The sequence below is a fragment of the Hylaeus volcanicus genome, chromosome 5 (assembly GCF_026283585.1).
Source record: "Hylaeus volcanicus isolate JK05 chromosome 5, UHH_iyHylVolc1.0_haploid, whole genome shotgun sequence".
In the NCBI taxonomy this organism is placed as follows: domain Eukaryota; kingdom Metazoa; phylum Arthropoda; class Insecta; order Hymenoptera; family Colletidae; genus Hylaeus; species Hylaeus volcanicus.
The window spans coordinates 24783504-24800118 of record NC_071980.1 but is presented as its reverse complement, the minus strand read 5'-3'; the positions used below and the strand labels follow the sequence as shown (position 1 = coordinate 24800118).

Below are 16615 nucleotides of genomic sequence, written 5' to 3'. Positions count from 1 at the left end.
TCATCGAAGCATCAACATTATCGTCATCGACGCATAATCATCTTTCTCCTCCACCGATCATCGTTCGCGAAACTAAATCTCGTCGTTCACCACGAACAACGCGGATCATCGAGAATCATGCGCCCCCCTTTCCCCACAACATTTAACGTTTCTGTAATAGCAATCTTACTTTTTTTTTTCTTTTCTAAGAATTAAATGTCCTTCGAATAACGTCGTTCGAGATAGTTACCGAATTCATCTTAGTGTTTCTATAAAACGCGAGCCAAACAGTTCTGCGACCATGAGCAAACGTCATCGTCGCGCGTCACGTTCGAAAGTCGAGCATGACTGACTGAAAACTATTCCCGGTTTAAAATATAGTCGATCACAAATGCATTTCTTGCAACGAACAGATCTGTCTGTCCTCGACGCTCGAGTAACGTGCACGCGAACACAGGCGACGCGGTTCGCGTCGACGGTCAGAAATTGTTCAACGATTCATACTTGTGGATCGTCGACATTTCTTTCGTGAAACGTCGCGACGACACGATACCGCCGTTCCATTGCATTTCACCGGTAACGCGCGCGGAGAACTTCCACGGGATGGACATTTTCGAGAAGCCAACGCTCGCTGACAATGACAGGAAGAAGTAGCCATTCGCTGTTGCCGATCGTTTTGTGGTGTTCTACTTAGCTTACGCGGTATAGGTTGTAGCGACGTTTACGAAGAATTTACTTTATTTTCAATTGATAGCTTCGACCCTGGAACGCGACGACGACTCCGTCGACCCGCGGCTGAGCGGTCTAGGAGATCGTGTAAAATATCGACAACGCGTCGCGTGTCGAAATCCAGGGTTAAAGCGAAGGGATTATTATCTATAATTCCTTAATCAATCTGCAGATCTCTCAGAGTATGTTTATGTCAAGTTCAGCACGAGCAAAGTAGGTGTGTAGTCGCGACCCTGTTGCACGGATGACGGATGTTTCCTAATATTCTTTCAGAGAATCAAACTCAAGCTTGCTTTCCTACGAAAGATTTGACTCGTCACGAACAAAGTATACGACGCTTTCGATTATATAGAAAACGATTGATCTCTCGCGAACATGAAACACAACATTCTCATCTATGCACGCAACGCTGTCATTTCTAGTGCTACTTTTATCGTGGCAGCGACATAAACATACACTCAATTCCTCAACATTAACACGTCGAGGAACACGTGCGTTTCTTGTCACGCCCGCTACCACTAATCGCTTTTATCGCTTACTGGGCCGCACGAGCCAGCACTAAAACAAGAAAAACCCCCCAAAAAAAGAAGGTCGAAAAAATCTTGTTCTTTTTATCTTTTACCGAACGGTTCACGCGGACCCGACGAGAAAGAGAAAATACAAGAAATGCTCAACCATTATTTATTTATTTATTTATTTATTTATTTATTTATTTCTACGAGTATCTTATTCGTTGATTTCTGTACACGCTACCACGTTTCATCAACTGAATATGCCGATAATCTGTACAAACTACGCTGACACGAAGTAATTTCGTGTGAACACTGTACTCGTGTCACGGTCACTGATTTCTAGGCGCGATAATTAATTCAACTGATTGCATACGAACCATGAATTTGAACCGTTGTCGTTGACAGGCATCCGAGAATAACGCGAAGACCTTGAGAACAGAAATCTACCGAAAAAATTTTCGAGGTAACTTTTTAAAAATTTTGTGGATAACAAAAAAAAAAAAGAGAGAGAGTAATTTAATTATCGCACTGCGTCTGTGATCACGATTATCAGGCATGAATTGTTTAATGCTCGTGAACGTTTGCGCACTACTCTGCCGACATAAGCCGCCGAACGGCGTCCTCGTTAATCGCATAAGAGCACCATGTACGATAATAAACTCGATAATAAATATGTTTCCTAGTACCAACTAGTATCCTTTGTATTTGCTTCGCCCGTTACTGCTAATGGTAGACGTAGAGTAATTCCCTCGTACCGCCTGTCATTTTTTCCAAACTCGTGCAGAGTTCGACGAAGAAGATCACGCTCCATTGAACAAATCCAGTAATACGAGTTTTAGCCTGTTATCGTGACGTATCGATTAGATCGTTAGACCCTGGGCGAAGGTAATCGAAAGCTTTTTAGAAATGTGCTTTGGTATTTGTCGTCGAACATTGCCTACATTTTAACGACACAGTCACTAGGGTTACACGGTCAAACTCGTGAGAAAGTTTCGACATCTTTCTACGCTACATCTTTCATCTTTCTTGCTAAACTCGATTCTTGAATCTCAAGCGAACGATTTAGATTCCATACACAGTTCTAGTTTGCTTCTTCCGACTCGAGTTGTCGCGCGAGTTGCAGCGAGGTAAGTTCCTTTCAGCATCCAGAAATCTCCAGGATTTAGGTTGAATCGAAACGAATAGCCATTCCAGATCGTTAAAAAAAAACCTTTCTCGAGGATATTTCGTAACTAACCGAAAGAGGAACGGTTTAAAAAATAATCCCACTACATTCGAGCAACCTTACGATAACTTAGGTAATCTGCTCGACGAGAGCGAAGTGCTCGATTGGATGGTGAAGCAGAAAACGGACGAGAGCATCGAAGAGATCGATCGTGACACCCTCGCCAAGTATATCGAGACGAAAGAGTTCCTGGCTGTCGTTTTCTGTAAGATATTATTAATTTCAACGTCGGAAACATAACGCGAAAATTAACTCTATTTCGAATTCGTTCGTTGGGGGTAAGTACGACGTAATATAGAACTTAACATGATTAGGAATACGTTCGAACAAGATCGTAATAAAGATTCATGGATCCACTAACAAAGAATCGCGAGCTGTCGAGAAATCGAAGCTAGTTCCATTAGAGCTTAGTCGCGCATCGCACTAATTCTTCTGTAACCGTAAATTGTCATACTTGGAAGGCAAATGCGCCCCTTAAGTGGCCAAGCGATTTTGTTGTACGATCGTGTACTCGCGTCCAAACTCGTTCCAACATGCGATGTATCATTAGCCTCCCCTATGCGGTACGTAAAGTAGACGAATGGACACTTAAGGGGTTCGTAGCGAGTCAGTTCGAAACGAATGGGAATATCTCGGTCTCGTAGACAAGGAGGAAGATCCAGAGAGTCCCAGAGTGCTCAGGCACGTCGAGCTGATCGACGACGAGGCTGCCGAGTACGGCATAAAGATCGTTAGGATGAAGGATCGACTGATGGCGAAGAAGTACGGATTCCGAAATCCGCCGGGCATCACGTACTTCCGCAAGGGCAAAAACATCAACTACGACGGGGACATCGACGACGAGGAGGAAATTCTCGATTGGCTAACCAATCCCGAGAACATGGAGCTCACCGATCACATCGAGCGTATCAATAAGAAGATGTTCCAGAAGATACGACAGACCACTGATTATCTGGCTGTGTTCTTCTGTGAGTATCGATTCCGATTCGAGACTTTAGGATTATCGACGTAGAATACCTCTACTTTGAATGTTTTATTTTAAAAGTTAAACTGTTCTAACGATCAGAGCTTGAAACGCAGTTAACACCGTTTACGAGCGCCGGCTGGCTTTTAGAGTAAAGAATTTCAGAAAGATTTACGAAAGACTATTGTATTATAAAGAAATAAGACTTTCGAGCGCATCGAATGCGGTGGCGCGCGTATGTTTAGACAGCAACGACTGCAAACAGTGTGGCAGAGTACTGACAGAGATCGAGCACATCGACGACGAGGCCGATGGAGCGGGAATTAAGTTCGTGAAAATCGACGACAAGCAATTGTCCAAGCAGTACGGTGTCTTCGCCTTGCCGGCCATATTGTTCTTTAAGATGTCCTCGAAGGAGCCGGTCATTTATGCAGGTACTACAATTGATTAGGACGAGTTCGCCGTTTTAATCGCGATTCCATTCTAATCGATACCTCTCGTTGTCGATCGAAGGTGATCTGTACGATGAAGAACAAATCCTCCAGTGGCTGATGACGCAGAAGGATCCCTCCGGAGACAAAATCGAGGATCTGGATGGAGAGGATCTTCTGAATTTGATAAGAGAATCGGAATCGTTGGCGGTATACTTCTGTAAGTCTGACAGTCCTTCAGCCGCGGCCAGCTGCCAAGCAGGAATGTATCACTAGCCTGTTGCGTGGCAATATATTTCCTCTTTTTTCATATTTTTTACGATACAATCTCTCTTCCATTCATCGTACTTTGTCAAAACACTTCGCGTGTATAATATCATTTTTCCTTTAAATAATTTTTCGATTAAACGTTTACGTACACTCATTCGATACGTGCACGTAAACTTTCGTCACTGACCATGTATATATTCGAAAATTCAAGACCTCTTCCGTCCTTCTCCTCCCAATCCTTTCACGCTACTCTCTCTTTCTCTCTCTCTCTGTCTCTCGTTCTCTGCCAATTACTTTTCGATGATTGCGAGAAAAAATAACTGCTGACCACAGCCAGCAACACGTTTGCGTAGATTAATTCCTGCTCTGGAAGCAACGATGTCGAGCAACGACTACGCGAATTCTCGTACGAGACCAAAACTGTTGTATATATATACTCGCGCGAAAAGTGTCGTTTCGTCTTGCGCTTTCTCGTCGAGCTTGATGTGTCGCAATGATTAACCGAATTATGTACTTGTCTCGTTCTGTTTTGTTCTGTCACGTTGCAATACACGTCTATTCGTGATCAGTTGCTATTGGCCCACTATCTTACTCTCTGTCACGTCCGCACGTCCGGGGCTGTACACGTTGTCTGCTAATGCCGCAGGGAACAGAACGCTTTGCGACTTGTGTGAGGCAAAATATCAGCGCAAGCAGGGCCGCCACAAGGAACGCAGGATCGTCGAACACGACCCGGTGGAGGAACTCGATGGTACACGTGAACACAGAAAGAAATTGATTTGCAAACCCGGTTTTTACTCTTCGCCGATACTCTAGATTATGTTACAGATAGTTCATCCAGCATCTCCGTGTGCGCACACACACAGAACACGAGCAATCACTCACATATATATATATATGCCACGCGAAATTCGACATAGATATTTTTCGACGATACTTTTGTTGTACATTCCTGTTCCAGTCAAAAATATTTTTGTCGACGAGAGGGAGGTCCATGTTATTTTCACGAAGATCCATTGGACCTCTCTTTCACCCTTGTCACGCAACGATTTTTCACCGTTTTTGTGAAAATCCATTTTTGCAGGTCGAGCCGTGAAACGATGGAAATTATTTTTCTCCTACAATTGTACACACAATTACACTTCCACACAGGTGTACCTGCACGATTAGAGAGCATGCACAGAGAAAACCATAGAATGAAGAAGCAGAACCATAGCGCCCTAGACACCCCGCTGAGCAACGTGCTTTTCGTTTGTCTGTGTTTGAATAGATTTAGCGTACACGTCCATAAACTGAAAGCGACGAATTTGTTTTAAGTAAAATGTACAATCGTTTTTCGATAGAATTAGACCCTGCCCAGTTTCAGCAGCTTTCGTAGATCATCGTCTGTGAACCTGAACACCAAAGCCCGATACAGTTCGTCTCCCCTACCTAATAGACTGCTCTGCCCTTTAAGTAGACACCTTTCCTATACATTCGTGGATCTTATGACGATATAGTTTCTCTTTAGACGTCGAAGACTGCGGCCAGTGCATGGGAATTTTGGAAGAGCTGGAGAACATCGACGACGACTGCGACAGGCACGGCATCACGTTCGTTAAAACCCAAGTAAGTAGCCAGTGATTCCAGTGAAACAACGACGAGGTTCTTTTACATCGTCCTCTTTTAATTAGGACTACAAGGTAGCAGAAGATTATGGAGTCACCGACTTTCCCGTGTTAGTGTATTTCGAGAAACAAGTGCCCAACGTGTTTGAAGGTTCGTCATGATTTTCACGTCGCTACTTGCCATCTTACTTGCCAAACTTGCCGGAACGTGTTTCTCTGTACAGGAGACTTATCAGTGGAGGAGGAAGTTCTGCAATGGCTAATCACACAGAAAACCGAGGATCGAATCGAACTAATAACCAGAGTGATGCTGGAATCGTCGGTCGAAGACACTCAATACCTCGCGGTTTACTTTTGTAAGACCTCTTGACCTTTGTTTATAGTAGCCACTTGTCCCAATGCGTACGGTGAAAAATCGAATTATTTTGTTGTATCGTAGACAAGCAAAATTGTCACATATGCGATGAAATTTTGGAAGGATTAGAGAAAATCGACGACGAGTGCGACGTGTTCGGCATTCACCTGGTGAAGATTCAGGATCCCCAGCTGGCGAAACGTTATTCGATCAAAACGTTTCCAGCCCTCGTCTATTTCCGAAATGGCAATCCACTTTTGTTCGAAGGTTTCTAATTTTCGCTCGTCGACCGACAGTCAAGTCCTCGACGTTTAATAATTTGTTATCGTTGCACAGGTGATCTACAAAATGAACAGTCGGTTCTCGAGTGGTTGATCGACGACGACAATCGAGAACTGGCGGACGAGATAGAATCCGTTAACGAGAGGATGTTGGAAAGACTTCTCGACGAATCTCCGTTCCTGGCAGTTTTCTTCTGTAAGTTTTAATCGATCAACTGCCCTTAAAATAAACGAACCATGTATTGCGATTTCATATGCATCGCACAGACGACGAAGACTGCCCCGAGTGCGACGACATCATGGAGGCTCTGGAAAAGATCGATGGCGAAGCGGACTTATTCGGTATCGATTTCGTCAAGGTCTGCAGCACCGAGGCTGCCGAGAAATACGAAATTCATAACATCCCGTCGCTCGTTTATTTCCGTAAAAAGACGCCGCTAATCTACGATGGCGATCTAACGCAGGAGGACAAGATCCTCCAGTGGTTGACTTCCCAGGACGTCTTCGAGATCAAAAACGAGATCGAGGAGGTCAACAGAAAGATGCTGGACAAGCTGCTGGACGAAAACGAATTCCTATCTGTCTTCTTTTGTAAATAACCATCTCGTTGTTTTAATCGTTAGTCCCATGGTTTGAGAACCAGGTCAGGAATACCATGATCGAACACTTTTCAGATGAGCATGACAACAAAGAGAGCGAGGAAGTGCACGAGAAGTTGGAGAACATCGACGGAGAGACGGACAACTTGGACATCACGTTCGTGAAGATGGCCGACCCGAGATACGCCAGAAAATGGGGCGTCACCAAACTTCCTGCCATCGTCTACTTTCGCAAGAGATTCCCCAGTATCTATCGAGGTGAGATTCCTCTAGAAATGAACTCGTTAATTCAAAGTCTCGTTTCGTTCATACGAAAGTTAGTCGTGAAATGGTAAACGTTCCTCTTTTTCCCGGTTAAAGGCGACATGCACAAGGAACAAGACGTGCTCGAGTGGCTACGCAAGAACAGGTACCGTCAACCGGAACTGAACATCTACATGTACATGTTGATCGCCATTACCGTCCTGTTCGCCATGTACACCGGTTTCCTCTTGTCGTGCTTCCGGTCGGAGCCCGCAGCGGCCGCGCCGCATCCAAAGCAAGCGTGAAAACTCGAACGAAAAGAGAGCCGGTAAACGCAAGAAAGTGTACAGAGACTCCGTGGACTGTTGCTGCGCGAATGTGCGTTGTTGTTGCTCTGACTTGTTTCACATATGCCTAACCAACGCTGTTCGTCCGGAACGAACGCTCCGATCAGAGGCTCGACGATACGACGATAAGAATTGTTGTTTTTGTACGACATCGACGGTTGCCATGTTTCGCTAGCCGATGAACGAACAAATAGTATACGTTACTTAGCTACAGCCATGCTACGTTCAAATCGTCCGTGAATTCACGTTTGAGTGAAGCATGAATTGTGATCAAGGGGAAAATTAAGGATAACGCTGTCGTGGCACGGTGTATGTGTAAACGTGGACCAAGTCCATCGTCCTTCATCAGGAGATTCAGACCTCTGTTCAATTGAGAAAACGCGAACGATTCGGGGGGTTGAGAGGGGAATTACTGTTATCGCATGAAAGATATTTATTATTACACAATTGCTATATTTTTAGCCGCGTTGAAATCACCATGTTGCGACACTTTGTTTACTACATATGCGGTTCGCATACATATTCGACCACACTCTGTGTAAAATTAAATCGTTGATCTGGTTTGATCATCTACATATCAGGAATTCTTTGCTGTGTTTTAGAGTGAATAAATTTATCGACGCGAGTACACTGTCGCAATTTAAGGATTGTTGGTGGTCGATGATTGTCGACAAGTAAGTGTAATTATTATTCTAATGGTTTTCTTTCGTACTGGTTAGCGCAACATTTACTATCGTCATCGATGGTTTCGACAATCATTTTGCGTGCGGTTGATCACCTTTGGTCCACGTGCGTCACGTTCGCAAAGATGATTGTCACGACCGTTGCGTTAATCCGCGTTTCTTTTTGGATCCTCCGCGACGATGGATCGGTACCGACTTCTGTTAAATAAACGAAAGGGTAAAAGATTGAAAGCATGGCGAATAATATCGTCTATCGAAGACCACGCCATTAAGAGGACTAACGATATCAACTAATCATAAGGAATAATACAAAAAAAAAAAAAACGAACCCTTGGACCAATTCCAATCTGTTTAAGTGCCACTTCCGTCTGCCAATTGTAAATAATGTAATAGTGTGAACGATGCATTACATAAAAGTAAATACGATGGTTTTCCTTTACTTTTACGTTTTACTTTCTTCTTTTTTTTTTCGCAGAAATCCACATAGATTATAATCAATATTGCATATACACGTAATTTTAGTTCTTTTGGATACTTCTTTAATTTAGAGACTTCGTTGATATTTCGAAAATATGTATTTGAGACAGTTCTCGAAGAAGTGAATATGATTTTCAAAATACATCTGACATTATGTTACAGTGCCTTGCGTGAATTCATTGTCCTATCATGAAGTAAATCTTCCTTCGATTGATAAAAAAAAAATCACAAACAGGCACGCTACATTTCAAGAAATAGTATCTTTATTATAAACTGCTAGCAGGCCCTGACACGTCTTCGCCCGTGCTAAGAGAGAGTTGAATTTAGATTTTGATCTTAAAATAATTTAAACTAATGCTAACATTTAGCGTAAGGCGTGTTGATAAACAATATTTTTTGTTTTTTGATTTGATTGATTGGCTTAAAGACGACAGTTCTCATTGTTGTCGCTAGATGTCGAGTGATTTAACCTACTAGTGGCGGCATCGGTGGGAAAACGCCCAAGTTTGTAGTAAAGTTAGTTTCTATTCTTGAAGCTAGATGGCGAATGCAACGAAATACGTGAATGGCGCCATCTACCGTAGAAATAGAAACTATTCGAGGACAAACTTGAGCGTTTTCCCGATAGAGGCGCTGACCAAACTCCGCAAATTAGTTCCACCTTCTCACCGCTAGATGGCTATACATTTCAGCGAAAATCGCGAGAATTACAAGATAAAATGTGATAGTTTAAGAGTTTAAACAAAGAAGGCTGAGAAGATACATATTAATTTTGAATTGTTGCTTCGTTCCATATTTATAGATCTTAACCTGTTTCGAATTTCACTTGTGTTGTAGTGGAATTCAACTTGGCAAACAAATTAAACTCTTTACTTTCACTAACAAACGCTACAGAATCTATTAATTGCAGGAACATCTTTGTAGGATTAGGATTTGACCTGAAATGTTAATGCATCACGATCAATTTCGGAAGTAACTTTTTGAAATCGTAAGTCCTGGCATGTATGAATCTTCTTTAATAGGACGTGGGAAGTATGCATCAAATTTTTGTTCAGTTGTTCTATATAACGACTTAAACTCTTCTATTTCTTGAATAGTTCTAATAAATTTTCATCAGTTTGTAGTAAAATAAGCATAAAACTGTTTATCAAAGACACCAAATTTTATTGAGTATGGTATAGTATTTTGATCAGACAAGGATAAACAATGGTAAAATGATAATAAACGCAAACTTACATCTCATGTATGTATAACTATTAACAATAATATAAGAAGCCTAAGTTAACATTAAAATAGTTGTTTTTGACATTGTTTAATCGTAAAATATGTCTTTGTTTTGCATTTTATTACGTATACACTTTGGTATCATTTATACATTTAAACTCATGTACATGTGTATATATAAATTATATTCGAATTTTCTTATGTACACACACACACCCACACATCAACACACACACGCATATGCACTGGCGTGCATATAAGTTCAAATATAATTTTTTTTTAGGTAATAGAACTTTTAAGGCTTCTAACATTCTAATCGAACAACTATCACATTCATGAAACACTTTATTTCAACTTCACTTTAAATATTCTATTGCAATCTTATGATAGAGATTTATTATATTTCAATTTATGTATGTACTACTATATATATATGTATATATAGATGATATAGAAGAGTATGTATATACATTATTATTTATAGGAGTATATATATATACTCTTCTGTGAATAAATATAAGTGCAACACTGTTATAGGAATGAGATTCTCTAAGCTGTAATTGTTTTGCGCTAACAATTATATATTTCTCTAAAGTTAAGTGTAATTTATATTTGGCAGTGTTTCTGAAACTATTCTTAGCGAAACCGGAAAATTTAAGTACTTTCAAAGATTATCTCGTTTTCTTCTTAGAAATTTCTATTGATAAATGTTGAACTCGATAACAGCTTTACTATTTAAAATATTAAATATTTCTCGTTATTGTGTACATAATTTTAATAAAAAAAAAAAAAAAATATTCACATAACATAACCCAATGGACAGACTACATAGTATTAAGCAAGTATTTCACGTAATTTTTTGTCGCAATCTTATTGTAAAATTGCCACGTGCAAGATATCTTTTACATTATTATATTTATATATTTCAGATATAATTCTGTTCTATTCCTTAACGATTATATTCCAAAAATAAATTTATTTTAAAAAATATGTTTCGTCATCTTCGAGTAAGTTTTTCAGATTTTTACATTTATTGGCGATATTCTGTGCTATATTATCGGTTAATTTATTCTTTTATCAAATAACATTTAAGCTTTCAACGATAGGGTTTACGCATAAGAAGTTTAAGAACCACTGCTGTATGGTATGGCATCGCGCGAGGTAGTCACACAACGTTTAACTACACTCTCAAATATACTGCAAGCAAGTTTAGATCGGTTTTTTTTCTGTTTATAGAAATAGAGTTGGACAGAATTTCAATCGAACAACACATAACGTTTAATCGATCGAAAAGTTAAGATAGCATTTGTTTATTGTGAAACGTTTCATTCAATAATCCAAATGCGAATTATTATTCTACGAATAACAAATGAAGAGTTATTTAATTTTCTATTCATTATTCAAAATTGTTACCTGAATAAAGGTTTCACCAATCTCTGGTAAAGAACACGTATAGGTATGCAGTATGTTTCGCAACGATATGTTCGCGTTACGTTTTGTCTCTTTTAAACTTTGGGAACGTAATGTTTAAAAAAAAAAAAAAAAAAAAAAAAGAAAGAAAACTATCTTACAATTATTTACATAAACACGGTGGTTCAGCGATGTAATAACAGTAACATACTTTTTTCGCGTACTTTCCGTAGCATTTTGATTAACTCTTTGATTACCGAGTCCAACGCATTTTTATTTTATTTTATTGCACTTAAAATGATTGCTACTCGAATTCGCTGATTAATTATAAGGAATACTGGTTACGTTTCTCTTAAGAATATTTATAAATTGCTAAACACTGAGTGAAGAAATTCTCACGATCGAAGGAATCCTTTGCTATTAGTCGTATCATTTCTATAATACAATTCTTTTCCATCGACGATCTCATTATCACGATGAATCGCATTGCAACACATTGGGATTCAAGAAAACTTCAAGTAGAATTATTTTCAGATAACAATTATCGACTCGTGGAGACGTAATTAACAGAGTCAATAAGTACGTTTTTCTAGGATGTAGGATTCGAAACCTTGAATATCAATCGTTCAATTGAAATTGTGAGTAACACGTTAAACTTCGACTCGAATAACAAGATTTTCATAATTAATTATCGTTTTCTATGAATTCGTGGAAAAGCTTTTTTTCGTTTTTATATATATATTTCTTTTTTTTAAATATTCATTTGGTACGCAACGATACCCAATCGTCCTCTACGAATTCATTTTTTCTAACTTTAATAATTCAACGTCTACCAAAGAATTTTATTTCGCCATACATTCGATCAAAATTGGCCCATAAAACATTTCAATACTCCTTCCACGATATTCGCGTAACGTATATAGAAATATATGATCTTTTTTCAATAACGAATACATTTTGTTATGGTTTCAAATCCCGTAAAAGGATCAAGTTTTTTCTTTTCAAGTGAGAAGATTTATAAAAATATTATCCTACTTTGCAACCGCTGGGTACTCTCGTGTACTCGAATATAGGCATCTAAAGTTACTATAGAATCACGCATAAAGAAGGACTCGCGTGATATTTTTACATTGATCGAATAAACATCTACATGGCAACCGAGTCTTTCTTCCATTTTGCCTTAGCGTTTCTCTACCCTTTAAAGCAGTCTTATTACCATAAACGAACTCTAACCGGTTCGCTTTCGAAAGATAGTCTTTAAACCATATTAAACATTAATTCGTCTAAGACGTCAACAATAGTTTTGGAAATATATAATTAATTAGATTAAAAATTTTTTGAGTGTCGCGATGGATGCAACTTCATATTCCACTCGATTAATTACGCGCTAATTATACAAGCTGCGTTTCGTTCAGACGTGTACCGTACTCGCATAAACGACGGTCTTGAAAGTACAGGGTGTCCCAATGCTCCTCGTCTATTTTTAGAAATAACAGGCGTTTTAGAAAAATAGCTGCAAGATACGAAAGCCAAACAATAAGAAGACTTCTTCATCGGTAACTTTCTACATTTCAACTTTTATATTTTCACACTGGATTAGTATTCGGCGAAAGAAAAGCCGTACACACAAATTTTCATGAAAGATTCGAATGTATCGAAAATGTATTCAACGAAGATCTACACGGATCTTCTATCTTACAGTTGTTTTATATCATCTCTATTATTGCTAAACAAAGTGGCGACTCGTGGGAAACGCTGTACAATTAATTAAGTCACCACATCGCGTCTAAGGCTTCGATTTTCATTGATTGTATTTACAGATCAATTTGTGGCGAAGGTTTCATTGCGATCAAACAATTTCTGAAAGGATTCGTCTAGGTTCATAAATCAATGTTTCGAGACGTTAACGAAACGAAGTTCGAAGAATCCTCATTGCACCATCTCGTTCGTGAATCGATGTTCCACCTTTGTAAATGATAAACGCGTCATCGAGACGAACGCTGAAGTTTTTTCTTCGTTTATTTGGTTCTTCCATTATATGCCTGACTAGCGTCACGTTACATTATCTCGTTTACTTCGTCTCATCACGGTGATACCGATGGATCCTCGTATTTTACGTAACAGATCGATGATATCGGCTGTCGACATATCTTTCACGCTTTCGTCGTTCACCTGAGATAGAAGAAAAACGAATGAACAATCAATTTAATAGATTGGTTTACATATCCTATCGAATAATTTTTAGTAGAAGCATCAGGAAATTCAAATCGTTTACGAATATTGTTACTTTTCAATATTATTAGAACGGGAGATTTATTGGGAGTGAAATTCATGAATTATTGTACCATCATAAGCACATCTCCTTGTTTAAGCCTTCCATCTTTGGCAGCAACACTGTCAGGATGGACCACTGATATAACTGTATGATTTCCTTCCGGTTGTAAGCTGAAACCTAGTCGGCTATTCCATCCACGTGTCAGCTCTACCATGAACACCTTTAACAAAAATATTAATTGCAATTTAGAAGTACGCTCAAAATATAAACGTTTCTGGTTGCCATTTCTGCGCTCAAGAGATCGAATTTTATATTTAATACAGCAATGTTCGGTTGCGAGTCAAGAGATTGGATACGTCGATGTTTAGCTACAAAAGTAAAGGAGATATCGCTAAAGAAAATTGTACCTCGGTTCCTTGTTCAAGTTCTTCACTAGCGACAGCTGAATCCGTGGTGTCTTTTCCGACCTCCTCTTCGTTTTCAGATTTATCTATTCCATCGTCCGGGGCGAACATCACGCCCTTCCACTTCAGCAAACCCTTGCTGCCAGCGGGATCCTCCGTTCCCAAGATTTTTCCTGCGCGACAGAAAACTAAATCACAATCCGCGATATCAATTTTACATTAGTCTATCGCTAAACTCGAATCTTCCCGCCAGGCTGGAGCGAATATTCAATTAGGTCGTTTTTTCGTGAACGCTTTCGAACTTACTTTTGATTTTTATTTAAATCAAAACTTTGCCTACCTCTGATTCGATAGAATTACATCTTAACCGTGTATTAAGTTACCACAATAAATTGTTTTGCTCGATGGCACGATAGGTAGTTAAAAATAAACAAATCCATTAGAGTTACGTTCGCAAATTAATAGTAAGTAGTTAATAGTAACTACGTTGACAACCCTGCACCAGTGTTCACTTTCCACTTTCACAATTTTGTACAACCAAAAAAAAAAATGTCAAAAGACGTTCGTATAATGTGGAGGACTAGAGTAAAGGATTTACTGCGTATCGATGCGGGAGAAAAGTATTCAACAATTGCTCAGCGAACAGTTGATTTGAAACTAGTATAATTGAGTTAGCGTGGAATCAAGGTGACTGGACTCGACGTAATAGTAAGATATTGCACGCTTATGTGTTGCTGAAAGATAAGATAATGAAGTACCGTATATGTCGAACGTTTGTTAAATCATCCATTTAATTTTCTATTCCATGCATAAAATATATGCAAGTTTTGTTCCGATAGAATCTCTAATATTGTATGATTTATTTTTAAAAATGACTATCACTCTTTGCCTGTGATGACATTAAGCTGTAATTTTACTAAAGTATTATTTATTGTAGAATATGTGCCAGGAAAAAGATTCATACGGTGTTAATAATAGATTCGAATAGAAGTTACTTAAAATACATATAGGTTATAAATTGTTACTCGATATAACGAATATTTTATTTCGATTAATTGTCATAAATGAGGGAATTTGAGTTTTCAATATGAGACGTCAGAAATTATTACTCTAAGCTCAACTGGCGTTTATTCAAATGGTAAATAATTGAAATAAATTATTTAAGCAAACATTCTTCTGCCATGAGAGAGAAGGATGATGGATAATCTACTTCTACGCAAAACATTTTGAACAGTGTCAGCGCGAATGCAACGTTACTTTCAGCAGAAAAAATAATATCATATACTAGCCACTACTGATTATTCTACTGCGATTAGTCGATGTGAACCGAGATTGAAGGAAGATAATGCAGTTGATATAAAGTAAATCAGACTACTGATAATGCTTTCAAGCACTAACAGAAGCAAAATCGTTGAGATTTCTCCTTTTTAATTTTCAATTTTCTTTTTTAATGCTTTCACTATCGTTATCAGAAAAGTTTTCAACTAGTGTCTATTTTTGAGCAAAGAACCGTAAGATTATTCAAATATTCGAAGTCTATTTGTAGCATTTGAATGCCCATAAACTATTCGATCAGTAAATTATTTGACTAGTCTCCGCCCTAGTTTGAAATGTCCACAGTCTGCGGTTTAGACCAGCGGTTTCTAAACATTTTTGTAAAACGGAATAGCTAAATGGAACGATTTAAAGGAATAGCTAATAGCTTCATGTGGATCGAACAAAAACAGTAGGAATTATAGGTAATTTACGATTATAAAGATTTTGAATTGTATATTAATAAAAGTAGAACTCCATGGTAGTAGAAACATGAGATCCACAGATAGAAAAGCCCTTCGTTAATAATCTGTTACCGAAGAAGCCCTGAAACTATCGTCCCCCCAATTTAATATCACGAATCTGTCAAGCGTCGCATTAAATTTCGCGCGAATAAGAATTCTAATAACCTGGTATATCCTGATCGCTGGAATGGGTAGTCTTATTTTTCGCTGCGGCGTCGATACCGGCTCCGCAAGCTGGATTGGCGCTCTGATAAGCCGGGTTCTTATAACTGAATGCAGTGCTTGAGGTACTCGTCGAGGAGAGCACCGGTGGCATCGAAGCTGGCTCGGAGGGTAGGTCGTTGTCGTGCTCGTCGCTGGACAATCCGTTCGCTCCCCTTCTCACGTAATCGTTCCCCGTTGTCTTGTTCAGCTCGTCTTCGGCGACGATCCCGTCACCTCCGGGATACTCGAGATCGGAGTCTAGGCTGCAGAACTGAAAATGAGGCTTCCCCTGGGGTGCCGACAAGTCGAGGAAACTCGGTCGCGTCGGTGCCTTGGAGGAATCGCTCGAATCGCAAACGTCGTAGAGCGGCGGCGGATCGATTATGTCGGTTCCAGGTGTGTTTGGTTGGGAATTCGTTATCTGCGTCCTGATCGAGCACTGGTCGGAATCGGATGTCTCCGCCTGGCTGGCCGTTGAGGTCGTCTGCACGCTCGAATGCTTGTCCAGACCTTCTGCAACCACGGACGACCCTCATGCAGCAGCCACACATGTTATGATTACACGCGCTTTTACGATAATTTTATTCAAATAATTTCATTTAATTCTATCCTTGTACA

The 16615-nt window shown here is 39.4% G+C and overlaps 2 protein-coding genes across 9 annotated transcripts in view; one reads left to right on the top strand and one right to left on the bottom strand.

The window, feature by feature from the left end:
- Positions 1-8863, top strand: part of LOC128877144 (uncharacterized) — a 30431-nt gene extending 21568 nt beyond the window's left edge. For 3 of the 7 annotated variants that reach the window (XM_054124196.1, XM_054124195.1, XM_054124197.1), the window contains exon 19: positions 1-1912. This exon is cut by the window's left edge. Coding sequence is in view for 4 of the 7 variants with exons in the window: in XM_054124192.1 (XP_053980167.1) it covers positions 2519-2650; positions 3090-3413; positions 3655-3843; positions 3923-4060; positions 4757-4861; positions 5621-5718; positions 5784-5868; positions 5942-6073; positions 6157-6339; positions 6409-6549; positions 6621-6944; positions 7028-7210; positions 7313-7500 (2222 nt within the window). In the remaining 3 variants the exon portion in view is untranslated. Of the gene's footprint in view, positions 1913-2518; positions 2651-3089; positions 3414-3654; positions 3844-3922; positions 4103-4756; positions 4862-5620; positions 5719-5783; positions 5869-5941; positions 6074-6156; positions 6340-6408; positions 6550-6620; positions 6945-7027; positions 7211-7312 lie in introns of those variants that run through there. The other 4 variants (XM_054124192.1, XM_054124191.1, XM_054124194.1 and 1 more) reach the window with 3 other exon arrangements.
- A 586-nt stretch (positions 8864-9449) lies between these two features.
- The window catches only part of LOC128876995 (uncharacterized), a 145273-nt gene continuing 138107 nt past the window's right edge, over positions 9450-16615 (bottom strand). Inside the window, exons 9-12 of one of the 2 annotated variants that reach the window (XM_054123884.1) lie at positions 15959-16507; positions 14019-14188; positions 13682-13831; positions 9450-13508 (exon numbers count right to left, since the gene is read on the bottom strand). In XM_054123884.1, the coding sequence (XP_053979859.1) occupies positions 13389-13508; positions 13682-13831; positions 14019-14188; positions 15959-16507 (989 nt within the window). In that variant the 3' untranslated portion in view covers positions 9450-13388. Of the gene's footprint in view, positions 13509-13681; positions 13832-14018; positions 14189-15958; positions 16511-16615 lie in introns of both variants that reach the window. The other variant, XM_054123883.1, reaches the window with a different exon arrangement.